Raw genomic sequence first — 26509 nt, 5'->3', positions numbered from 1 at the left:
AAGGGGCGACTTGACTACAGTCTTTAAGTATCTACATGGGTAACAAATATTTAATAATGGGTGCTTCAGTGTAGGAGAGAAAGCTATAACAAACATACATGACCCAATGGCTGGAAGTTGAAGCTAGACAAATGCGGACTGGAAATAAGGTGTACCTTTTTAATGGTGCGAAGAATTAACCATTGACACAGTTTACCAAGGGTCGTGGTGGATTCTCCAGCACTGACCACTTTTAAATCAAGATGGGATGTTTTCTAAAAGATCGGCTGAAGGAATTACTTTGGGTCAGGTCTCTGGCTTGTGCTCTACAGGAGGTCAGTCTAGATGATCACAATGGTCCATTCTGGCCTTGGAATCTATGAACTGTTCTTTCTGACTTTCTTTTACAGTCACTGGCTCTGGCGGAGGATTCAGAATGGGAGACAAGCCTATTTGGGAGCAGATTGGATCCAGTTTTGTACAACATTACTACCATATATTTGATACAGACAGGACCCAGTTAGGATCCCTGTATGTAAGTACCTAATGAAGGGGGGTGAGGGCCCTCTACCACTTCTTAAATCTGCCTCTCTCCTGTGGGAGGAGGGTTCTCATAACCCTTATCAGATTTCATTGATGTTTATCTTAAACTCTTGCACTGGAAAAGCTGATGTTTTTTTTCTCCCCAAATCCAAAATGTTAGTCATCTCAGTCACACTTCCTGGATTATTTATTCCCTGCCCCTCTCGCGTCTAGCTCTTCTTCTTAGCATTGCCTGCCTGCTTCGTGCAGCTGCTCTCATAATAGCACCAACTGGTGGTAGGTTGTGACAGCACCATAGGTTGTCCCATGATGAAACCTCTGTGTAAAAGCCACATGCTTTTGTTTTGTTTTGCTAGTTAGTGGGGTAAACTGAATTAGGTAAGTTTGGGAACTCAAAGATGGAACTGAACTGGGGATATCAGGGTCAGCATCTATAAACCCAAGAATATGCTGGGAGCAGGACAGCAGCTGTTTTTGTTATGGGAAAGGTAAATGTGCACTCCATGATCTCAAGACTGTGCCACAGCCAGCATTATGCCTAGGGCCCTACCGAATTCACGGTCCATTTTGGTCAATTTCGTGGTCATATGATTTTAAAAATTGTAAATGTCATGATTTCAGCTATTTAAATCGAAAATTTCACGGTGTTGTAATTGTAGGGGACCCAAAAAGGAATTGGGGGATTGCAAGGTTATAGTGTGGGTGGAGTTTGAAGTATGGCTACCCTTACTTCTGTGCTGCTGCTGGTGGCAGCGCTACCTTAAGAGCTGGGCAGCTGGAGAGCAGTGGCTGCTAGCTGGGAGCCCAGCTCTGAAGGCAGAGCTGTCTCCAGCAGTAGCGCAGAAGTAAGGATGGCATGGGATGGTATTGCCACCCTTACTTCTGCACTGATTCTGGTGGGGCGTTGCTGAGCTGGGCCCTCAGTCAGCAGCCACCACTCTCCGGCCACCCAGCTCTGAAGGCAGCAGCGCAGAAGTAATGGTGGCAGTACTGCAACCCCCCCTAAAATAACCTTGCAACCTCCCAGCCAACTCCCTTTTGGGTCAGGACCCCCAATTTGAGAAACGCTGGTCTCCCCTTTGAAATCTGTATAGTATAGATAAAAGCACACGAGACCAGATTTCACGGTCCGTGATTCAATTTTCATGGCCGTGAATTTGGTAGGGCCCTAATTATGCCTGAACAGCCTATCCGTGTTCATTTTCCATTCAAGCACAGAGTGGAGCCATGTCTGAGGTCTAGCTACTCTCTACTCGGTTTTGCCTTCTGTGACTCTCTTTGCCTATAGGCTGGTGCCAGGGAAGCTCCCTGTACACCAGGTGGTGAACAGTGGCATAGGGAAATTGTTGTACCTCACATCCAGGCTTTCCATTCCCACTGTGGGCTTTCCTTTTGCTGGGTGCATAGGAAGCAGGCTTAGACCTCGCAATCAGATGGAGCTTGGGAAGTCCCAGCTGTGCCTGGTAGCTGCAGCATGTGGTTCTCAGGCTTCATAGAATCATAGACTATCAGGGTTGGAAGGGACCTCAGGAGGTCATCTAGTCCAACCCCCTGCTCAAAGCAGGACCAGTTCCCAACTAAATCATCCCATGCTGTATTTCGCTTCCGAGCACAAGAATTGAAAATTTTACTCCTGACTTGCTCCAAATTATTTTGTGGGGGTCCCCAGATTAAACCCCTCTGGAGCTGTCCAGCTCCCATCTCCACCATAGCCACTCCTCAGCCAAAGCGTTAGCGGGGTGGAGAAAACTACTGAAGTAACAAAGGTGGCGAGACTAGGACGTGTATGCTCTGGTGCTCCCCCTTCAACTGTGCATTGGTGGACGCCCCTTCACCCAGCAACAGGACCCAGGTTGCAACTTCCTCCTGCAAGCAGGCCAGAGTGGCTATTTCAGAACAGGCCCAATGGAGGTGGCACTGGTAGGGCTTTGAGGGCACCACTTCCACCATGAGCAGTGCCTGCCCCATGCCCTTCACAATGCAGGTATCAGCAGGCATGGTGGATGCCCCAGCTCCTGCATCCTCTGTATAGCAGTTCCACAGAAGATGCATCTATTTTTCCAGAGGATGCACGAGAATTCAGCAGTCTGTCCGAGCTACCACTGCTTCTTGCTCTGCTCCTCTGGCCCCTACTTCAGCTCCCATATCCACTGTCTGCAGGGACCCCCTTACCACAACTTTTCCTGTAGTGATATGTTCACAGACAGTGTCCACAAGGGACCTTTAGGCAGAGCTTTTTCAGCAGTTACATCTTCCTTATGGATCCCTACAGAACATGGGCCCTTAATCACCGAACATTTACGCTTGGTCCTTTTTCCACAAGCAAGGACAGCCAGAATCTTCAGTAGCCAATAGTTTGTCTTCCTCAGATCTCCTGAACTGGGCTCAGCAGTTAGAGGATTGCTCAACAGCTCCTCCACCAGCTCTGCACAGCCAGGGCACGCACTGCTATGACAAGTCCTTCTCATGTGTCCTCTGACAAAAGAAGAACCAAGCCCAAACACATATTTCTCAGGAAATACCCAGAGCCGTCAGACCATGCCAAAAAAGCCAGACTCTTTCCTTTCTCCAGAAATGAAGCAAAGACCAGAAAGGCATCTGAGTCAGTCTGCCCTGTGACCACTTAAAGCAACAGGCGTTTAAAAAAAGTAGACTGAGGCTTTGGTCAGACAGGAACCAAAATGAAGGAGATGGTATTCTGAATCATCATGCCCTCTATGCTGACTCTCAAAGGGCATCAGGAATCTGCGGCTAGAAACGGATTTCATTTTGCTTCTAGTCTGCTTGAGGTCTGGGTTCACACACAACAGAGCCACTCGGCTCATTGTGTGTGTGTGTGTGTGTGCGCGTGCGTGCATTTAAAAAAAATTCTTCACTGAATTTTTGAACAAAGTGTGTGCTATAGACTTTAAGGCCAGAAGGGACCATTATGATCATCTAATCTGACCTCCTGCACATTGCAGGCCACAGAACCTCGCGCTCCCACTCCTGTAATAGACCCATAACCTCTGCCCGAGTTACTGATGTCCTCACATTATGATTTACGGACTTCCAAGTTACAGAGAATCCGCCATTTACACTAGTTTAAACCTGCAAGTGACCTGTGACCCATGCTGCAGAGGAAGGTGAAAAACCCCCAGGCTCTCTGCCGATCTGACCCGAGGGAAAATTCCTTCCTGACCCTAAATATGGCGATCAGTTAGACCCTGAGCATTTGGACAAGACCCAGCAGCCAGACACCTGGGAAATAATTCTCTGTAGTAACTCAGAGCCCTCCCCATCTAGTGTCCCATTACCAGCCATCGGAGATATTTGCTGCTAGCAGTCACAGATCGGCCGCATGCCATTGTAGGCAGTTTTATCATACCATCCCCTCCATAAACTTATCAAGCTCAGTCTTGAAGCCAGTTAAGTTTTTTGCCCCCACTGTTTCCCTTGGCAGGCTGTTCCAGAACTTCACTCCTTTGATTATTAGAAACCTTTGTCTAATTTCAAGCCTAAACTATAGTAACTTGATGGGGGCATGGGACAATGGATGTACAGGTCATCCCCTGAAGCACTTAACAGGCGATCACTTCATCACCCGGACAATTGGGTGGCTAGTGTGGTGTTGGCCATATTTTGAAAGAACAATAAAAAATAGTCTTGTTTGAGCATAAGCCCTCTGAGGCCAGTGTGAGCTGCTTGTTCCTGACTGAATTAGTCCTAAGTGGCAGCTCAACAAGGTACAGGACATGTTTTAAGTACCAATGGATATTGCTGATCTTAGTTATATGAAAGCAGTTTGTTATAGTGATTATGACACTGAAGGGAAAGGACAAGTGTTTCACCAACTTAAATATGAACCACTAGAATAAACAGCTTGGAAGCAACAAGGTGATGTAGTATACTGTGCGGAGTATAGCAGGTCAGATAAAATCATTATCTTCAAAAAAAATTACATCTGTTTTTTATTTACATTTACTTAAGTTACTTTCTTCTCATTTTAGTCTTAAACAACTGAAGTGGCTATTCTGTACTCAATTCTGTAGAATTTGACTTTACACAGAGTTTTCTGTTAGGTTTCACACTTAATGTTCATCAGCACCAAAAAAGACCACCCCCAGGCCATCTTTCTCATCTTTTGTTTTGAGAACACCACAAACTATAACACAAAATTGACAAGGTAATAGCTGGTGCTGTGCTTGTAAGCACTACCATCTTCTGATGTACTGAACAGTCACAAGTCAGAAAGGTTGAAATGCTGCTCCACCAGGGTTTGCAGTGACTGGATGTCTTGTGGATGAAGTGTTTGAAGAGAAGACTGAGGTTTTAGAAACTGAGCATGTGAGTGTCCAAATAGAATCATAGAAATGTGATGCTGAAAGGGACATTGAGAGAACATCAAGTCCAGCTCCCTGCACGGCGGCAGGACCAAGTAAACATAGGCCATCTCTAACAGATGTTTGTCCAACCTGTTCTTAAAAACCTCCGGGGATGGGGATTCCAAAACCTTCCTTGGAAGCCTGTTCCAGAGCTCAGTTACCCTTTCAGGTAGAAATTTTTTCCTCATATCTAACCTAAATCTCCCTTGCTGCAAATTAAACCCATTACTTCTTATCCTACCTTCAGTGAAGATGGAGAACAATTGATCAGTCCTCTTTATAACAGCTCTTAACATATGTGAAGACTGTTATCAGGTCCCCCCTCAGTCTTCTTTTTTCAAGACTAAACAGGCCCAGTTGTTTTAACCTTTCCTCATAGGTCACGTCACCTTTTATCATTTTTGTTGTTCTCCTCTGGACTCTGTCCAGTTTATCCACATCTTTCCTAAAGTGTGGTACTCAGAATTGGACACACTATTCCAGTTAAGGCCCCACCAGTGCTGAGTAGAGTAGGGCAATTACCTCCCATGTCTTACATATGACATTCCTAGTAATACACCCCAGAATATTAGCCTTTTTTGCAAATTGCATCACATTGTTGACTATATTCAATTTGTTCTCCACTATCATCCCCAGATCCTTTTCAGATGGAGCCATATAATGTTTACAAGGAACCGATTGTGTATTATGATTATTGATGAGGCACAAGTTGTTTACTTGTATGACAAGCATTGATATCTCAGCTCATTCACATTTGCATGAGTATTTGACTTCAGCCGCTAGTGATAGTCAAAAGGTCTGCATGGATATAAGTGCCATCTGACTAGTCTTATGACAGCCAATATGGCTAAGATGAGGAAATCTCTGCCAATAACATGGTTGATCTGCACATATGCTAAATTTACTGTCAAGAGACTTTGAAGGAGAGAATATCAGGTCATATTGACTGTGCACTTTCTTTGTCATGCCTCCTGAAGTAAGGTGGAGCACTTCTTCAAAGTGGCCAGTTAATGAAAATCTGCTAACAGTATAGACAGGATGTTGAGTTTTTGCCAGAAGGTGACAAATACTGGTGTGAAGAGGGGTGCTGAGGCCTGGCTTTAGATGTGGATGTCAATAACAGTAGCCCTCAGTGCTGTAGCGAGGAATTCATGTTCAATTGCTGAAATTGTTGAAGTCCTGAAGACTGAATAAATTTACTGACTACAATTGTGGTGCATGTTCTGAAAGCATTATGATGGTGCATTAATGCCATGTCACTTTGTAAAATATGATTGATACCTGCATGTGCCAGTTTCCACTCACAACAGGGCAATTGGCACTTAATGGGTTTCTGCTGACAGTATCTGCTGTAGCAGGCTACTGTTGTCTTTATTTCAGAAAGTTACTTTCTCCAGTGAAATACTGAAAAATGTAACAGCTGTTCAGAGATGGAAATCTCAAGTAAAGAGCCTGGCTGAAAACAAAGAAAGACGACATTGAAAGAAGAGTTGCAACTGTTAACAGCTCCAGTTTCTTCTACTGGTGTTGAATTACCTGTTTTCATCACTCAGCTTAGTGCAATCAGATATTTGCTGGAGAACAGATAGGTCTTCAAAGCTGACTTTCCTTTTTTCCTTATTGAGCATTTAAATTCTGAAAGCCTTAAAAGCACCTTCAGTCAGTTTGAATAATGGGACTCTAAGGTAACTAAATAACAATTTTGGATCCTGGATTGTAATTTTAAAATGTTGCATTATGAAATTAATAATGATAAAACTGTGTGTGTGTGTGTGTTCACAGAAAGCTTTCACAAATTTGAACTTTGTTTTGAAATGCTAAACTATTTTTCTGTGTTAAAATTGCAAGCTTTTTGTAGACACACTGATATTGTACTATTATGGATTTATAAGAAGTTTTGAATAAATATAGTTTTAATGTTCCAGTTTCTTGTGGGCTTCAGATAAGAAATCCTACCATTAATGACACTGAAAACTGCTTTAAAAAACTGCACTTATAATTCAGTTGATTATAAAAATAAAAATTGCAATAGTGCAAATTTTTCAATTAGGTTTTGGCTTCGTAAAGCTCAGTTAAATCACGATTTATTTATTTATTTTAAAAAGGAAGATTGTGTGATTTTTAATGCTCATGCTTCAGAGAATCCAGCTTATTGGGCCATGTCTACACTACTACTTATGTTGGTATAACTTATGTCACTCAGGGGTGTGAATAAGCCACCCTCTGAGCGATGTAAATTACACTGACCTAAGTGCCGGTGTGGACAGTGCCATGTCAGAGGAAGAGCTTCTCCCGCCGACATAGCTATCGTCGCTCATTGGGGGTGGATTAATTAAGTCGACGGGAGAGCTCTCTCCTGTTGGCTTAGAGTGGCTACACTAGAGAGCTTACAGCAGCTCAGCTGCGCCGCTGTAAGCTCCTAGTGTAGCCATAGCCTTGGTCTGACAGGAGATAGTTTCAGAGGATGCAGTCAGAACAAACTTCTAGTGGCCATTTGTTCTGGTGCTCATAATAAGCAGCTTTAGTGGACCACTGAGAGGGCAGGCTTCTTGCCTCTTACAGCCTAAAAGGGCTCAGAAATGGAAGCTGTCTGAATCACTTGAAAACCACCCTGGATGAAGTTTTAGAATGGTTCTCTAGAAAGTTTTCTGCCTTTCCTGGAATGATCTGGGGGCCCCGATAGGACATGTCTATTTCTAATCTCTAAATTTCTGTGATTTGTTAGCATAAATTCTTCATGCTCTCCATCTGTTCTGGGTGTGTCTGATGTCCTTTACTTCTCTTCCTGTCCTCCTTTAGTTTCCAGAAAAAAACACCACCTGCTCTGACACAATTGAAGCAGCTTTTTTGACCGATATATTCTGATTATGAAGTGTCGTCATTACCCAATCCCACAGACCACCAGGAAAAACCAATTACTACTTGTATTGCTCCGTCTGCATTTGTTTTCCCCCCTCTCCCTTTAGGTAACTAATTTCCTTACCTTGTACCCTTGGCAGCCAGTAGTGACTCCTACCCTTATTAACAGTACTGGCAATCCATTGAGTTAGCTACAGGAGGCAGTGCAAGTGTGTAATTGACATAACATAATTAATTGCTCTGTAGAGAACCATGCAAACAGTTACATGCCTCACTTTTCCTAGGGAAGCTGAGTGTAGCCAGTTTGAGCTCTGATAAATCTGTGTGCATGCATAGCATTGGTAAGTCTTCCCTTGCTGGCGTTATTGAAGAGAATTAGTTTATTTACTTTCCCAAGCAGGCTGTGACCAAATTTGTTTTGACTGTTTCAGATTGATGCATCATGCCTTACCTGGGAAGGACAGCAATGCCAGGGCAAAACAGCTATAGTTGAAAAACTCTCCGTAAGTCTATGCAATGTTTTTTTTCTAAACAAAATGTTTTGGGAAACTGCTCTAAAGATCTAAATTGTTTTGCTTCTCACACGGAAGGTAACATTTTCAAAAGTGTCTAAATCACATGTTCAGAAGTGACTGAGAATCTAAACTTTGAAAATGGGTCTTAGGCTCCTGAGTCACTTAGGAACTTTAGAACATATTCCCTAGCACTCTGTGTAGGGAACCTTTCCACTTCTGAGCTATTGCGTAAGACAGGTTCACATTTCTCTTCTGTCACAGGATTCTCTCTCATTGGGCTGTATGGGGTATTCACCTCCCTGAATGTATTCTTTCCTTGGCTCTTCCTGTGATGCACGTTATTAGAAAACACAGTGCAGTCCACTAGTTGAGACTCGCAGCATTGAGATATTCGCTTCTTGGGCTGGCTGGGACATTATTAATGGGACAAGATTCTGCTAGTTCTGTCACTGTTGCTTACTCAGAGGTGAGGACTCAGTGTTCAAATATTGCTTTTATGGGACTTAGATTTCCAGGGTCCTTTGCAACTCACAACTCGAGAGACACTCTGCTGTCCCTTGGGGACACTGCTTGCTTCTAGTGAATCAAGGGCCTGCAGGGATGCAGAATCAATGCTAAACATCCATGTTTGGCATGAAAGTACACCTCTACCCCGATATAACGTGACCCACTGTAACATGAATTCCAATATAACGCAGTAAAGCAGTACTCTGGGGGGGGCTGCGCACTCCGGCGGATCAAAGCAAGTTCGATATAACGCGGTTTCACCTATAACGTGGTAAGTTTTTTTGGCTCCCGAGGACAGCCTTATATCGGGGTAGAGGTGTACCTGCTGCTGCTAACAGATAACATGCAATTCTCTTGTCAAGTGAAAACCAAGTTCCCTAGTACATCTCTAAAGTCTGCAGTCTCCCAGTTTTGTCAGTTTCTGGAGTTCATTTACTCCAGAAAATAGTGCTTTGAAATCCTAAAAATCCCAGTTTCTTACTGCAGAGAGTGGGCTGTTAATTCTCCCTGTAAGGGTGCGGACTCACCCCTGCGGTGCCTCCTGCTGGTCTCTTCCGGGAATTAGCTAGATTTCCAACCCGGAGCGCCCTCTGCAGGCTGGTGATCCACTACCGCTTGGCCCCTGTGTCCCTCCCTGGACCCCGGTGCCCCTTTCTCTGGGTGCTGCCCTCTGGCAGTACCCACCCACTCTGGGTCTCCCCTCCCAGGGGAACCCCCACCCACTAACCCCACCTCACCTCAGTGTAAGGCTACTGCCAGTCACCATCTCGCCCCACTCCCTGGGGCAGACTGCAGTATACGCCACTCATCGCAGGCCAGGTTGGGTTTGGACCTGCTGCCTTTGCCTACCCCTGGGCTGCCCTCTGCAACCCCCAGTACCTGTTGGCCCAATGCTAGGCCACAGCCTGGGGCTTTCCAGGCTGGAGCTCCCCAGCTCCTCTGCCTTTCCCCAGCCCTGCTCCACTCAGGTACCCTGTCTCTAGCTCCCTGCAGCCAGGCCCTTCTCTCACTGAATGCAGAGAGAGAGTGTCGCCTTGCTCCTGGCTCAAGCCTTTATAGGGCCAGCTGGGCTCTGATTGGGGCATGGCCCAGCTGCAGCTGCTTCTCCCAATCAGCCCAGGTCTTTCCTTCCACAGCCCCAGCCCTCTGCAGGGCTGGCTTTAACCCTCCCCAGGCAGGAGCGGGTGACCACCCTGCTACACTCCCCATAATCTCTTAATTTCTGTTTTGCAAGGTGGCTCATGCAGTTAATTTAGCACATACAAGGCCTATAAGTGCACAAACTCCTGTTCCTCTAGAGATTGTGCTGCACAGTCCTGCTATTGTGGGACTCTCTTTACTCCACAATTCTCCAGAAGACTCTGCAACCTGATCCTCTAGAAAGGAAGACATTTCTTCAAGAAATAGTCTTTGGTTGTTGACCTCCTGTGATGGAGTTGGAAGCGCACATGAAGGATATTTGTACTTGAATGTACAGGAAATAGAGATGGGGAAGGCCGCCCAGTTCCAAGCTTTAGGAGTTCCTGGATTAAAAATCCCTTCTCCCAAAGAGCTTCTCTGAACAGGACCTAGCATTTGTCTGCATCCATGGGAATCCAGGCTTGGTCGACTGATTCTGTTCTGAGCAGCGGAAGCTTGAGGAGGTTTTCCAATGGCTGGGATTTGGGTGGGGTTTTATTGCTGTGGGTTGCTCTAGAAAAGCGTCTCTTGAAAAACAAGGTGAACTTCAGCAGGTATCGGAGCTGACAATTCCACCTCCAGCCCAAATCTCTCACCTTCGATGGCTTTGCTGTATGATAGCTCAACAGACCCTGGTGGGCCCGCAGCAGTGCTTTTATAGACATGCCATTTTTCAAAGGGTGGCTCTGGAGTTCTCTCTTGGATTTGTGTTAAATTGAACGTGACCATGCTGATGAGTGTTGTTCAAACACTAAATCTCAATCTGGAAAGTATTCATGTCAGTTCTATCCTATACTATTTGGACTCTCCAATTCAAAACAAAACTGCCTCTGTTTACCTGGTGTTCCCTTGTTCCTGACTGGAAAGGAAAGGCAGGATGGCTCCCCAGGTAGGAGCAGGAAGACCAGTCTAGGAGGCATCCCCAGGCCAGACAAGTGACTGTGATCACCGGACACTCAGACAATTGTTATTTAAAACCTGGGCCCGTTGACTGACCTTTCTTGCATATGAAAATGTAGAGACATCACCTGCCTCAGGTTTCTTGTGAGCATCATTGCAGGGGAGTTTCCCTGCCTGATCCATGAGGGAGAGGGGGAAGTTGGGCTCTGGCTTCTCAAGGAAGAGCTCAGTGAATCAGAGGCTCAGTGATTTAACCTCTCCCCCTGCCCCTCTCAACACACCGTTTAGCAGGCGAGTTACGGAAAGTGGTGCTGATCTGAGATTTCAACAGCTGTGAGCGCAGATCCTTCCTTGGCTGATTCCCCTGGACGCAGCCTAAAACGATATAGGCAGTGTCTGCCAACAATCACTGGGCTGTGTCCCTGGAGAGTTTAATTCCCAGCACTGGAATGGTGGCACACCAGGATATGTGGAGTTAAACTTCCCTTTACGAGAAGGCTAGCAGTATGGGGAAAAACACGAGTGGGGGAGAGTCAGGAAATGTTGAATTAAGGTGACATGTCCCACACAGAACTGAAAAGCTTGTTTGTGCAGGAGATGGAGTTTTCTTGAGGGCCAGTGCAAGAATGTGAAACAAACTCCCACAGGAACTAAGCACATACAGTTCTCTCCCACTGCTGGAAGGCACTCAGATACTCCGGTGATGAGGGCAGGATAAGATTCTATATAGAGTAGAAACATATATCCCCAAACAGCCTTAACTCTGTCCCATGCGGAGATGTCTCTAGGACTTGGGAACAGACCAGTACCCTATTTCTCCCTGCCACTTTCTCTTGGCCCTTCTCAGCTCCCAATCAGCCCTGCTATCCATACAGGCCACCAGACTCTCACTGTACCTCAGGGAGCACTTGCTGCTGGTTGGCAGAGTCTGAGGGACATGCCAGATCCTGTAATTTCCCTAGAAGGACTCACTAGGGAAGGGGATGGTGAAGACTGTCTGTGTTCTGTGCCAAGTGTCACTGTAATTCCTTATCCTGGTTTTCCAGCATTTTGAGTTTTGGGAATTAAACGCCTGTGTTCTGAAAGGGCCTGCGGAGTGCAGATAGTGCCGAGCATCTTCACTCTATGCTCCATTTCTTTTGTGAATGCTCCCGTTAACCCTGCAGAGCCAACGCAGCTGAGAGGGACCTGGCCTGTAGTTCTTGTGCATCAACTGAATTGTTTACTTAGTTCCAATCCATTACACTGGTGCAAATCCACTAAAGGCATCAGGGTAGCACAGGTGTCATTAGGTCTGCAAAACCTTTATTATTAATTGTGACTCTTTTATCTGTAGCTCCTAGAGGCGCCGCCCAGGATCAGGGCCCCAGTGGCAGACGCACAGTGAGAGACTGTGCCTGCTACAAATAGTTTGCAATTTAAATAAAAACAAGGTGGTAGAAGAGAAGTAGTGTTATCCCCATTTTACAGCTCAGGAGTGAAGGCTGTATCTTCATTGCAAAAAAGGAGTGTTTTTTTACATGGAGATGGCTAACTCTAAATAAGACCATGAAGCCATAGCCCCAGGCACAGAGATTAGGGACTTGCCCAGGGTGTCACAGAAAGTCTGGCAGAGCTAAGAACTGAATGCAGATCTCCTGAATCCTCGTCTATTGCCTTAACTACCAGAATAATCTTATATGATTCTTCTCTTGCATTTCTGAAGAAGGTTTTTTTGGATTTAAAATCTTTATTTTTGTAAGTGAAAAGCACATAACCATTACATAGGACCACTTATGCTAAAAAGACACCAGCACATATAAGGGGACCAGCAACCAAAATAAACTCAGATGGCATCTTACAGTGAAACCCCTTCAATCCACCTCCTGCAAATTTTCTTAGCAGCCACTAGGTCTGTTGGGCCAGGTGAGGAGCTATGGGACATCGCAAAGCAAGCAGGGTTCTGCTAAAATCTCAGCGATTCAGCCTGGGGAAATGTATCAGAAAGTGAGGCTCAGAGGAAAATGGGCAAGGGGATTTGAATGAATGTCCTGGTCTAACCTAACCATGGCACTTGGTGTCAGGCAGCCACATTATCACCAATACGGCAAACATCTGCTTTCTAGAGTCTCTGCCATGTGTTGGGTGCACAAATTCACTGCCACCAACATGGGCGTTCGTTGACCTGCTCCTAAACGCTGCTTTTTGTTGTGCCCTCAAAGATATTCTGTGTATGATGCTGAACTTAATAAACCTGCTGTATTAGCTATAGATAGAGTATTCCCTTCTGCAGACCAACAATATAATTGTCATGCCCAACTTTTCTCTCAAATCCAGTGCTCATCAGCTGTTCACATGTGAGGTGCTTACTGAACCAGACTATATTAAAAGAAAGCACCAGTTTCCAAAGTATAAGGGAAGCATTTCCTCCCATGTAGAAACCAAGACGCTCTCCCTACAGGTACATTTGACTAAACTTGACATTTCTGAGCCCTCTGCCGGCAGCTAAGATGAGAAAGCAAAAGTTTGTGGTCTTTACTGGCAGAGCAATGGGTATTGGATCTCAAATTGCATGCCACCTGCCTCAGTGATACTAGCACAGCTTTTGTTTCAAATACAGCTCTTACGAGTATGAAAGTTCATATTGAACAGAGCTTCACTTCATTTATAAAGCGAACATACAGCACTGTCTAGTTAGATTAAGAAAAAAGGGGAGTGCTTTTTAAGCACTCCTTAGCAGCTGGTGGAGACCAGGTTCAACCTCTTTAAAAATGGGTTAGCTGATTGTGGTCAACCTAGCTGAATTTAGCTTGGCAGTATTCAGTTGCCATCATATCTGTGTGTCTAAAATAACTGAGGAGAACAGATAAGAGGAGTGAAGATGCTAGAAAGTGGAATACAGAAAGGAACGAAAGGGAGAAGAGAATGGGGACTCTGAGATGAGAACCTACAATAACATAATTATAAGGGCCTCTCTGGTGAAGATTTCTTGCAGCATTTCACAGGGCTGGAAGGAACAAGTCCAAGTTGTCACGCCAGAGGGACAGTGTTTTTCGTTAAAAGGGTAGCTGCTAAATCTGACTTGCACTTTGAGATGGGGCTTATGGAGTATTTGTTTCTCTGCAAAATTAATTTTGTTCTTTAGTAGAAAGTCTTCAACTGAGTACCTGTGTTTTTCTGCTGACCCCCTGCATCTTTCTGTGGCACTGAGAATATAAACTTGTGTCTATTTCCAAACTAGTTCAGCTTCTTATGCCACTGCACTTAACTGATTTCCTACATGAAATGTGTATTGTATAATATATTCTAAGGAGGGGAACACTTCCTATCTGCTCACCCTCTTCTTTTCCTTCTCATTTTAGAGCCTTCCTTTTCAAAAAATACAGCACAGCATCACGTCACAAGACCACCAGCCCACGCCTGACAGTTGTATACTTAGTATGGTTGTGGGACAACTTAAGGTAAACTCTCCTTTCCATTACAGGGAAACAAATGCTAATGTCCTGAAGTTTTCTTCAGGATACTTAATCATCTGATGTTTGTAAAACAGCTTCTGTACCTTGGAGGCACCTGTTCATGCCTACATTGGGGTGTCATGCTTCTGGTGTAGAACATTTCCAAGAGAGACTGCTTGCCGTGCTAGATTAAAAGCCCTTCGTAAAACCACTGCACCTCAGCAATGTCATGTGAAGCATCACTTCTTTGGTTTGGCCTTTTAGATGTACTGCTGTTCTTGTTCGCACTGAGGTCATGGCTGCAGTAAAGGTCTTAACTCAGTGGTTCTCAACCTAGTTATCACTGTGGACCGCATCCAATACCGAGGGTTGAGAACCACTGTCTTAACTGATGCACTTTCTGTTTAGTGGCAGCTTGGTTCATAATTCTTCAGGAAGGTGTAAATTTGGTTACCTTGTTCATACAGTTTAGCAGTGCAGGCTGTGATGCCTCCATCTGCCCTCTGGTACAGCTGGTCCATGGAAGTGCAAGGACAGTCCAGTAGTCCTTCATATTAGTTGACAGTCCTTATAATGGAGCCTGGCTATTCCATTTCTGTGCAGGCAGCTGGGGTAAGGTTAGTCAGCCGCAGTATGGGAAGAGTAGGGCTGACTGATACGGCACTTGGGTCAGATCCCCAGGGATTGCATCGGAGTTATTGCAATCCTATTCTGCCTCTTTCTGGCCAAAACTGATTCAGGAATGGTAATATCGTCTGAGTGAGCTCATGCCATCTAGCATTGAAGAGGTCCCTTCTCTTGAAGCTACTCCAGATCTAAGTTCCCTCTAAGCTGCGTGGCTGCGCGGCAGGCTGTAAAGGGCCTTGCAGCAGGGGCCTGGAGAGGAGAGAGGTAGGGGGTGGGCGGGGACTGGGGAGGGGAGCAAGTTGGGGAGTGCAGGGCTGCTGCGGGCCTCTCCCCTGGCTCCGGGAGCTCGCTCATTGCTGCCGGCGGGGAGAGGGAGGCCCCTCCTCTGGAGCTCTGTGTGCTGCCGGCGGGGAAAGGGCTGGGGGGGGGGGGGGGGGGGCCCCTTTGTGGCCCCCCCCCCCCAATTAATTTTATTCTGTGCACCAATATGGAGGTGATTTGTCAGACATCACCTCCATATTGGTGCACATAACAAAATTCCGCACATGAGTGGGAAAAATTAGAGGGAACGCTACTCCAGATTATTTTTACCCACATGGCTTCAGTTTGCCCTGAACACACAATGTATACATTGTCACCTCTGCTGTGCTGGTGAACTAAATCAACCTCATTTTGGCCCTCCACCTCTCTGGGGGAACAGCTGTGCTTCCAAAGGCCTGAAGACCATAGATTGAGAGGATTTGTTGGGTTTCTTGTTTAGAATAAGAGCTGTCTTGTCCTTGAGGCCACAAAGTTCCTTAAAGAAACTAGCCAAAGCCAGGACTTGCCCTTTACTGGGAAATCTTAAACTTGCCTTAACACTCAGTGAGGTGTGCCAGAAGCACGTTGGGTCCCGTGAAAGTGCATGCTGCCCCGACAGAATCCCCAGCCCATCCAGCTTCTGGCTAGCATGCTCGTTTCCTTCACGGAATACTGTCAACGTTTACTCCTTCAAATGGCTCTGGAAACAGCGTGTTCTTGTCATCAAACCTCCAGCAGAATCTGGGATGGACTAAAGAGTCAGGCTGGATCGGAGTTATTTAAATCCCCTGGAGCCCCCAAAGGAGCTGATCTGCCCCACTTGCTCATGTTGGGTAGTGGGGAAGAGCAGCTTTTGGCCTCACACCTCCTGCTTCTGGACATTATTGAAACCTAAAACTACAGGTCTTCCTCTTTTAGCGAAGACCGAGAATTACCCTATAATTGGAGCCCAGATAGTAAATGGCAGCAACAACTACCTTGTACCATCACAAATTACCCTTTGCGTTTCAATCTATGTCCCCCTGTCCCTCCTGTTCCCACCATGCCCCCTCTTCTCCCTCCCCCCAAGCTGTGGCTCATCAGTGAAAATTCTCATTGATTATTTTCAAGGGTGTGCTTTTCACTGCGTTCTCCAGGTAGCCTAGGCCTTTGCTTCTGCAACTGCCCAGGCAGTCCTGTTCAGAACCGCTTCCCTCTCATGTGGGGCTGGGAATAGGGGTGGGAGGCGAACATGGAGCTGACCTCAGAAGTTCATCTCTCTGGCTTCCCAAGCCTTGGCTGCTGCACTGTTCTACAGGCAGCCCAGCTGGCCAACCTATACTTCTGGGTCCCTAGCTGCAGGCTGGACTCCAGCTCTGGTCCACTAGCCTCTGCAGCTTGCTTCCATGGAACAGTGCTGCGAACATGCAGTATAAACAATGAACTTAACCCCAGTGAGGAAAACTGCAGAGTGAGATGTCAGGCACCTGGCTGCAGCAAATAACTATTCCATGGCAAAAATGCTGAATTCCATGTCTCTCTTTTTGGGCGGGGGAGGTGGTGGTGAAGAGGGAATACTAAATTTGACAATCTGAGTTTTAGCATGGGGCCCTGGTTGAGGTGACTAGGGGCCGTTCATATCTGAGGCACTTTCAGGTTCTCTGCCATCTCGGGCAGATGAAGCTGCAGTAGTTACACCGCTCATGTTTTCAAGTTTATCTTCATCACCATAAAGGGTAGGATTGTCTTTTGAGTGGATCACAATTCTGCAGCCAGGGATGTATTTGTGGGTAAATCCTGTGGCTGTAGGGTCCTGCCCTTAATCTTCTTAAGGAACAGGCTCTGTAAACTGTTAGGTTTCTAGTTCTGCAGTAGGATGGACCTCACCATGGACAATGCAGTCTAGGGACCTATCTCGTACACCACTTTTTGATGCTATAGATTGGGGTAAGCAATTATTGTTTGTCAAGGTCCATATTTCTTGGTCGAGGTATTTTCAAAATGCAGACTCCAGAGAAAATCATACAAAAACAATAATGATGATAAGAAGTAAATAAAAAGATGTCACGGTCAGTTCAAAAGCATCTGGCTGTCCAGATTTGGCCCACGGGCTGCCTATTAACTACCCCTGCCATAGATTCAACTTATCTTTAACTTCTTTATCCTTCTATGAAAAGTACAACTTGGCAAGTCAAGGCAAAGTATTGCATGGATCACGGGACAGTGCATGTGGATATTTAACAGATATACACTGCTTACGTATACAAAGCATTTGCCAGCTGTCTGTCACCATGTGGTGTAGCACTGAATCATCTTTTTTTTCCTTACCTGTGAAGTGAGTCAAACCATTAATGTAGCTTGTAGCAAAGGGTCTGCACCTTTCCTCCATTTCTGTTCGTGTTGGGTACAGAAGCAGGAGGCAGACAGCTTAGTCTTCAGACTTGGGCTCCTATGTTTAAACGTGCCTGGTTTAGCATTTTGGGGCTCATGTTGGCACCAGATGTTACAGTTGGACCCACGATCTGAATGGACAGTGACGGCTGGCCTTGGCTTCTTCCTTGTATGTGCTGTGTGTCACTGCAATTCCATTTGCCTCCGCTTAGCGTGAAGGAAAATCCTCATCAGTGCTTGTTACACCGAAGCTTAGCAAACTGACTCTCCTAGTAAAGCAGATGCATAAAATATCCATTGTCCTGTCCATCCGTCAGGTTAGCTGTCACACGTGGACAGAAGACTTATGAATACGCACACATTTGAAACTGATGCACTGTAATATCCTTGTGTTAGTCCTGAAAAATAGACACAGTCGACTGGAATCAGTCTGTGCATTTAATAGTGGCGTTATTGATACTCAGATCTTACCAAAACAGCAGTAACAAAGCCAGAGGGCTGCAAGCATCCAGTTATTTAGATGTAATCTTTAACTTCTGAAAAACATTTAGCTCCTAAACAGCACTGATCCGTAGATCTCAAAGCATGCTACAGCGAGGAAAAAATATCACGCTTTCCACTTTACAGAGGGAGAAGCTGAAGCACAGAACGTAAGTGACTTAGCTAAAGTCATAGAACGGATCAGCGACAGAGCCAGCAAAAGAACCCAGTTCTCCTGGCTCCTAATCTAGTACATAGGACCATAATACCAAATACTTACAAGCACCATGGAGACTAGTGCAAAAATTTCCAAACCTGTTATTCAATTTTAAACTCTCAATTTTAATTCGATTTTGTGCAGGCATTTGCTAGTAAACATTCCAAAACACGGACTGCACTGAAGTAACCTGAGTGAGGCACAAAGCATTTGAAATGTCAGGAAGGGCAAAAGGAAAGATGTTTGCTACATGCTGACTAAAAAAGCAGACACGCTTGCTGTGGGCTTTGGGTGGGCTCTTCAGATGTGTCCAGATGACCTAGGAACACAGGTTCCAAGTAATGTCAGTGGGACTTGTGCTCCTAACTACCTTAGGCATGCTTCAAAGTCTCATCCTTCAGCCCCAAAACCTCCATTTTGTTGAATACATGTTATCCTCGGAGTGCTTTAGAAAAGTAATAAGATGTTCCACTTTCTGTCCATGTGCTTCTGAGGCTGTGTCCTTTAATGGACCTAGGCTCACATCCTTAGATCTCGTTGAATACGAGACAGAAGAGGATGGACCAGCAAAGTGGTCTGTAAGAATGCTTTTTACTTCCCATTCTCAAGGGACAGTGCGCTGGTGTGAGAAGGATTGTGTGATGGGTCTCTAGATTCTTACTGTATCTGAGCAGAAACAGAACATCAGTCACGCTTTCATTGGCAAAACTTAAACAGATATTAAACTAGCCTCTCAAAACTCATCTTGGGGGCAGGGGTGGTTTTTAATAATCATGATGGTCAGGATGAGCAAGCAGATTTTGTAGCTGGGCTAGTATTTTGTCATTACTTTACACATCTAGAATTAGTGTGGGAAGGATAAACTAAATTCTCCCATGTATCCTAATTTTGTTCCCATCACTTCTTGCTGCTTCTCCCTTCCCTGATGAGCATTTGTTTGTTCAGACAGGAAGAGGAGACAGCGTTTGAGGCCCATAGTTTCTACCTGCTTCAGCCAAATCCAGCAATGACTATGGCACCCTGTGTTCTTGGAGCTTGTTTCTGTCTAGTTACGTGTCTTTTTTTCTCCTGCTCAGGCAGACGATGACCAAGTTCTAGGTTTCCACCAAACCTTTTTGTTGAAAAGTTTTCAAGGTGCTTGGGTGTGCACCAATGAAGTCTTCAGGCTAGCCCTCCACAACGTTTAACCTCTGCCCTCTCTCCATCTCTGGTGGTCTTCACCCTCCTTCCTGAGTAAGGCATGCTCTCTGCTTGCTCTTACACCTTGATTGATCTTGTAGTGTCTGAGTAGCATGGCTGTTGCTTGTGCATTTTCAAAGCAATATGGCAAACCTGTGGTTCTCCAAATGCTCCTTTATGGGGTGTGGTTTTAGAAGTGACTACTACAGAATGAATTTAGAATAACTAATTCTGTATGTAAAGTGTCCAATTGAAAAAGGGAATATGCAGCTTGTATCACTTGGGAAACTTGGATGTTTGTGATGCATGGTAAACACTTAGAGCATTGTTTGAAACTTGCCAGATAAGACATGATGAAAATCTGAAAGAACCTGTGACATTAAGGCTATGTCTACACTAGCATTTTTGTCGGTAGAACTTTTGTCAGTCAGGGGTGTGAAAAAACACACCCCTGACCGATGTAAGTTTTACTGACGGTGCTGTCCACACCGGTGCTTTTATGTCGGTGGGAGAGCGTCTCCTGCCAACAAAGCTACTGCCGCTCGTTGGGGGTGGTTTAATTATGCCAGCGGCAGAGCTCCCTCCCCCTTGCATAGAGCAGCTACACAGGAGACCTTACAAAGGCGCAGCTGCAGCAGTACAGCTCTGCCACTGTAAGGTCAGTAGTGTAGACGTAGCTTAATTCTTTGCCATGAGATCCGAGAGACATTCCAGAACAGTAATTGGGTGCCAGAGCTAAGCTGTAAAATAGGCATGGGGGCCAAAACCAAAGATAAATGTCTGTCTGTGTACAAGAAGCGTAAAAAGCAGACGGGATGAAGTGGAATGCCTGGCAGTGGAAGAGGAGCCTGACCTGAATGGTATTACTGAAACATGGTTGGTCTCCAAAAATCAGTGGGACACGGTGATACCTAGTAACCAGCTAAAAAGGAAGGGCAGATTAGTCTGCAGTGCTGCTGGGAGTAGTACTGTACCTTGAGAGTCCCTGGAACATATGCAGAGGTGGTGGGAGTAGAACTGTACCTAAGGAGACTCCCTAAAACATGAGACAGAATTTGAGTGAAGAGGCCCATTCAGTCAAGTCTGCAGAGATGCAAATGCCAAGTTACACAAATATGCTAGTAGAGTTGTGTACTGATGGCCTCTGGGTCAGGAAAAAATACTGTGTACAATGTGGAGGCAACAAAAATCAAATAAAGCAGTAATAATGGGTGACTTCATTCGATAAACTGGTCAAAAAGCTAATAGAATGTTAGGAACCGTTAGGAAAGGGATAGATGATAAGACAGAAAATATCATAATGCCACTATATAAATCAGTGGTACACTGACACCTGGAATACTGCATGTAGTTCTGGTCGCCCCATCTCAAAAAAGATATATTAGAAATGGAAAAAGTACAGAGAAGGGCAACAAAAATGATTAAGGAAACAGCTTTCATATGAGGAGAGATTAAAAAGATTGGGACCATTCCGTTTGGAAAAGAGATTACTAAAACCATGAAAGGTGTGGAGAAAGTGAATAAAGAAGTGTTATTTACCCCTTCACATAACACACGAACCAGGGTCTCCCAATGAAATTAATAGGCAGCAGATTTCACACAACACACAGTCAGCCTGGGAATATTGTGAAGGCCAAAACTATGACTGGGTTCAAAAAAGAATTAGATAAGTTGCGGGACTGGACAAACGGGATGGCTCACTTGATGATTTTCCTGTTCTTTCATTCCCTTTGAAGCATGTGACATTCACCACTGTTGGAAGAGGGGATACTGGGCTAGATGGACCATTGGTCTGACCCATATGGCCGTTCCTATGGTCAGTCTGGTCAGCAAAGGTTTAAAGAAGCAATTTACATTTTTTTGAAACAGCTAGTTCTGAAGGAGTTGATCAGAGCTCTAGTTGAATCATTAAATAATAGTGACTGCAGTGTAACTATGCTCAACATCCTCAAAGAGAAAAGGTACCAAAATCCAGCATAGTGACACTTCCCATTGGAAAGGGGAATCACAAAAAGAGAACCTAGTCCAACCCTGCAGTTAAAATCCGTGGCTTAGCATGGAGGTAGCATGCAGCCAATAATAAAGGCACAACAGACTAAACAAGGGAAGCTGGAAGGCAAGCAAAAGAGTGTGCTTAAATGGCTGTTGATGGCTGTGGTAAGAAGTGATCCCAGCTAAGCAGTATCCATCAGGAAATGGAAACCCAGCCCAAATTAAGCCAATAAACAAGCTCTTATCAGTGATGGAATTTACTGCTTACTGTGTAATCACTTAGCTTCATTCATAGCCCTTTGTGAGGTTCTCTCCCAAAGACATAGGGAATGGTCAAAGGACATTGGAAGGCATGCATTTTAAACTGTTAAAGAAATACTCCTCTATGTACTGAACACAACAGATCTGTGGAAGTCTTTGCCACAAAATATCAAGCACTAGCAAGAGTTTAGGATTCATAAAAGGTTTAGATATTTGTATGAATTATGAGAAAATCCATAGTTATATTTGATAGGTTAAATCTAGGAGTGATATAAATCCTCATGTTTCAGGGCATAAACCAATCTCTAAATGAGGTGAGATGCTTCCCATAAGGGTGGATTATTCCATTATTGTAGGCTTCTAGCATTTTCCTCTGCAACATCTGGTGCTGGCCATTGTCAGAGGCAGAATAATGGGACTAGCTGGACCATTGGTCTAATCTGGTTTGGCAGTTTCTGTGTTCACACTGTGCTGATGCCATGAAGTCTCTATTCAGAACTTCAGAGCTACTACAGTGCTATTCCCAGTGGAATTCCCTTTAGATTTACTTGCTTATTTATGCTCAAAAAGAAGAGAATAGAAAATACTTGATTTAATATTGAGTTGCAGACCTGCCAAAGCAATTGAATCTGATGCTCTCGATCCATGGCTATTGGTTGGGGAAGATGCAGACTCTTATAATTTGAAGAATGGAGCAGTGGTGTCAACTTTTGTTTGTGGCAGCTCTAAAATATATCTCTAAACCTTTGGAGAAGAGATGAAAATCACTCGTACGAGGCCACAGAATGTTCCATCTCTTGTGAGATGGGAATAGATTCTTAGGGAACCATTGGCCTCTCTGGTTAAAGCTGTATTAAGTCACTTTCTGAAGAATACTTGCATGTTTCTGTTCCACAGATATCTCATACTAACAAACACATAGTTCTTAAAGCATGTGGTATGGGCTTTGAGTTGGAGAGTCTAGTTTGGTTCTTCACTTGGCCCTGGGTTGGGTCTTGGGTCACCTTGAAGTGACCCATCAACCTGGTCAGGAGCAGTGCTGCTGAAGACAGGTATACGTGACTGCAAGACTTAGCCAAAGTTCTTGAGGTTGTGGTGGGCAGAGCGTTGTGTGTGTAGGCTGAGCGTAGTGCCTTCCAAACTAACAGTTTCAGTTACTGATTATTTATAACCTGGCATTAAATACCCCAAATCTGGGTTTTTGAAACATTTTAATGTAAACCACATCTTATAAAGATCCTCATGGATACTTAACACCTCATTCGTCATTCCAGGACATCCCATGGCAACTCCAGCAATTGCTTACATGGAAAAGTAACATTATGATGGTACTTCACGTATTTAGCTTTTCTTAATGTAGACTAGCAACTGGAAACAAAGAGAAGAGTTAGTAACTTGTAACCAGTCAGCTCCGCGTGGTCCACCCTCTGGAACCTTCTCCCTAAACCACCATGGTGCTACATCTTTAGGCCATGTTACTGTTGCTGACTTCCATGGAAACTCCCTTCTGAGGCCAGCCCCCAGCACGGCAGTTACGTCACAAACTAACTTCTTACCAGATTGTGGTTTATTTTAACATAATGCATTACTTCATTGACTTTCATATGGCTTTTTTACACTTAACCAAATGACTGTTTCAGTTTGTCGCTGGGCTATTCTTTTGGGGCCAGAATAAATAGAACTGCTGAAACCACCAGTTTGTGTGAGTGCAGTTGCATCTTTATCTGTAGGAGGCAAGTGCTGCTGTAACAATAATAAATCTGTGCTAAATCTCCAGTGGCTTTAGAGAAACTCTGGCTTTAGGTACGCTGCACTGAGGAAATCCTACATCACTGAATTGAAAATATGGTGTGAACATCTAAGAGGAGAAATCCCTGGCTATCTTAAAGGTGAATGGTATTGTTGGGAGGTGTAAGGTACATTGTAGAGCATGACATCACTGTTGGCATCAGCTGGTGAATCTTGTTTCCACGTGTTTGAATATATTTGGCATAGTGAAGATCTTTTTAAAATCTTTTTTTTCCCCCCTCTCTCCGTAGGCTGACGAAGATCCTATCATAGGATTCCACCAGATATTTATATTAAAGAACATCAATGATGCCTGGGTTTGCACCAATGACATGTTCAGGCTAGCACTGCACAACTACGGCTGAGCTGGTACCCCCGAGGCACCTGTGCTTTCTCTTTCTCCTCTCCTTTACTGATATATTCACACTCACGGAACATTCCAAATATCATACACAAACCTGCAACACTGCAGTGAGCGAGCGAGCAAGATCCATGACCTGCCCTTCTGCCAAGTTTACGTTGTGTCACTAGATGAGTTTCTTGTGCATGATGTTTGGAAGTTAGACTTAGCTGCATTTGACAAGAGAAATGTGTGTTGTACCAGCATGCCTTGGAAAGAATCCATAATGCAAAAGGTTGTGTCTTTATGTACTGACCAGTTGCTCTAGTAACCCAAAGAAACGAAAGGAAAGAACAGCAGCCTGTACAGCCCAGATACTGATTTGTTCAGATGTCTCAATGCTACATTATACAATAATAAAACCATGAGATTTTCTTAACAGTTTAAATTGTTTTAATGACTTGGATGTTGAGTGCATAACCATGAAGTCTTAGTCAGTTCTTTGGATTTCCTGTGTCTACCTGGCTGAGCAAACACTTACAAACCTGAAAACCCACCTAACCCTTTAGTTTAGCTGTACACTCCCATCACGTCTCTTGCAGCTGAACATCGGTCCAAACATGCCTTGGCCATAGATCTCTTCCTCTCTCCCTTCCCCTTCAGCAGCCAAAGGTGGAGGCTTGTGGCTCATATTTTCATGTGCTCTGTAAAAAGTCAGACTTCAGTTGTTTAAGCTTTTTCTTAGTCTTTATTTTATGGAGAACAGACAGAAGGTAATGCACAAAGTTGACAATCATGGCAATATGTATTAGTTACATGTCTGTCATAACACTTGCTATGGTGTCAGTCATCGCTAAGTCCTTCCAGCTAAATATGCCAACTGTATTTCCTCTGTGTTCTACTGCTCTGGGAAATGTAGCCTCCAGCTTTCTGAATTGCCTATAGAACTTTGTTTTTTTGCATGTCCCCCTCTTCTCAAAATTGCATTTAATTCCAATGTCCTAGCCAAATTCCCACTCTAGTAACTACATTCAGCCTCTAAACTTCCCCTGTGGTTTGAATTGGGTATGCATTCAAACTCTGTTCTAAACCAGTATGTAGTGTTCTTGTTGATGTGCAGTCAGCTGCTGCATGCCACTCCAGAGGGGGCCGCTTTTCATTGGGGAAGGGATTCCTATATTCAAGTATTTCTAGATTTTTCATAGTAAAAGATGCCACATTAAATAGATTGCATCATTCACGTCACTTACGGCTGACTAACCTGATGGGTCCAGATTTTCAAAAGTGCACAGAACTCAGCTGCTCCTATTGTGACACTTACGGCCAGGTTTCCAAGAGAGCTCAGTACCCAGTGTGCTCAGCTCTCTTGAAGGTCTGGTCACGTATTTTGGTCCCTAAATGGGAGTTGAGCTCTCCTGAAAACAGTCCTTGGGCTCTCTCATTGACGTGCTAACCGCACTGTCTTTGTTCCACTCTAACTTGCTGTTCACCTCAATTTTAAATGGGCAACAAGGAATAGAAGCAACAGACTGTTAATTTCCTATTACTGCTTCTCTGCTCTAGAAATAGCATCACAATGTTCTGTTAATCCTGTAATAGAAGGATTAGTCCTTAGCAGAAAGACCCTTGTATACAAAAGGGCCATTCTTCATGGTCAGGGGCTACTGCTATCAAGCAAAGCTATTGCTTTTTGACCTCCGGATAGGAATCCCTCCCCTCTGCTATTAGACCTTAGACCCATCTTCTTCCAGTCCATTCTCAAATTAGAAAGAGAAAGGAGGCTGGCTCTAATAGAGTTGACTCTAATCGAATCTGTTCTGTAGAAAGATCCTGCCCACTAAACCCACAGACCCCTCAGCATCCAACTCTATAACTTGCTCTTGCAAGCGAGCTACTTAATTACTAGGCTAAAGGAGTGATGCTTCCTGTCAATCTGAGTCTGACCATTATTTCACAAACTCCCCTCTTACTCTGAACAGACCTGACATTCAGAGAAGGGAGCAATCGGCTGCCCGAGGAGGTTTCTTGCCTATAAGTTTCTTCCCCTTGGTCGTTCAGCCCTGGCTTCCTAGCTAGAGAAGACACAAGTGCCAATTCTACTTCCCGTAGAAGCCAATGCTACATATAATGCTTCTGAGAGGCTGCAGCTCATTCACTGTGCTCAGGATAAGGGGGAAGACACTTGCTGTCTCTTAGTTACTACTTCAGCTCAAGGACTGCTTTAAAGAAGCCATTTATTCCATCGTAAACTGTTGCATGGAAGCTCCTGCACTGCTGCCCATATCTCACTGCAAATGTTGGAGTGAATTCTGAAATAGCCCCGTACAAATGTAGGGCACTGCCTGGAGGGAGGAGGAGAGGGGATGTTGCTGCCACTCTTAACTACTCTAGGTGGGGAGAAGGATGCATTCTATAAACCCAAGATTCTCATTCCAAAAGGTCTGTCTTGCCCTGCCCGCCCTGGATGAGACTTTTGGGATCCTCTCATGGTACCATGCTTAGCTGGAATGTCATGTTGGCCTTAATATTAGCAGTGTTAATAGCCATATTAAAAAGATGCCTTAAGAAAATTCCCCAAATGTGATTCTTACAGACAACCCATCTTGTCCTTATGGAACATCACATGTTGACTAGAAGGTGGGAAAAGGAAAAGCATCTTCCTTGTCCCTAAGAAG

The 26509-nt window shown here is 44.7% G+C and overlaps 1 protein-coding gene across 2 annotated transcripts; it reads left to right on the top strand.

The window, feature by feature from the left end:
* The first annotated feature begins 394 nt into the window (after positions 1–394).
* LOC112103249 (nuclear transport factor 2) lies at positions 395–24273 on the top strand. 2 transcript variants are annotated; one of them, XM_029912030.1, is made up of 5 exons: positions 395–514; positions 8177–8248; positions 14188–14286; positions 19351–19507; positions 23746–23834. In XM_029912030.1, the coding sequence occupies exons 1-4, from the start codon at positions 416–418 to the stop codon at positions 19459–19461; spliced, it is 381 nt and encodes a 126-aa protein (XP_029767890.1). In that variant the 5' UTR covers positions 395–415; the 3' UTR covers positions 19462–19507; positions 23746–23834. The 2 variants fall into 2 exon arrangements, with proteins under 2 accessions (XP_029767890.1, XP_024050681.1); XM_024194913.2 differs by lacking the exon at positions 19351–19507 and having other exon boundaries at positions 23746–24273.
* Positions 24274–26509: the final 2236 nt, after the last annotated feature.

Source organism: Terrapene carolina, unplaced genomic scaffold, assembly GCF_002925995.2.
Source record: "Terrapene carolina triunguis isolate 2854851 unplaced genomic scaffold, T_m_triunguis-2.0 Scaffold166, whole genome shotgun sequence".
Lineage (NCBI taxonomy): Eukaryota > Metazoa > Chordata > Testudines > Emydidae > Terrapene > Terrapene triunguis.
Note: the sequence above shows the minus strand (reverse complement) of the source record. Positions and strands in the feature narration are given on the sequence as shown.

What these genes read in the sequence shown, in the direction of transcription:
- LOC112103249 (XM_024194913.2), top strand. Translation starts at nt 416, where the DNA reads ATGGGAGACAAGCCTATTTGGGAGCAGATTGGATCCAGTTTTGTACAA. An exon ending in CTATAGTTGAAAAACTCTCC is followed by an intron (nt 8,249 to 14,187) that starts GTAAGTCTATGC and finishes TTCTCATTTTAG; the next exon opens with AGCCTTCCTTTTCAAAAAAT. An exon ending in TGGTTGTGGGACAACTTAAG is followed by an intron (nt 14,287 to 23,745) that starts GTAAACTCTCCT and finishes CTCTCTCCGTAG; the next exon opens with GCTGACGAAGATCCTATCAT.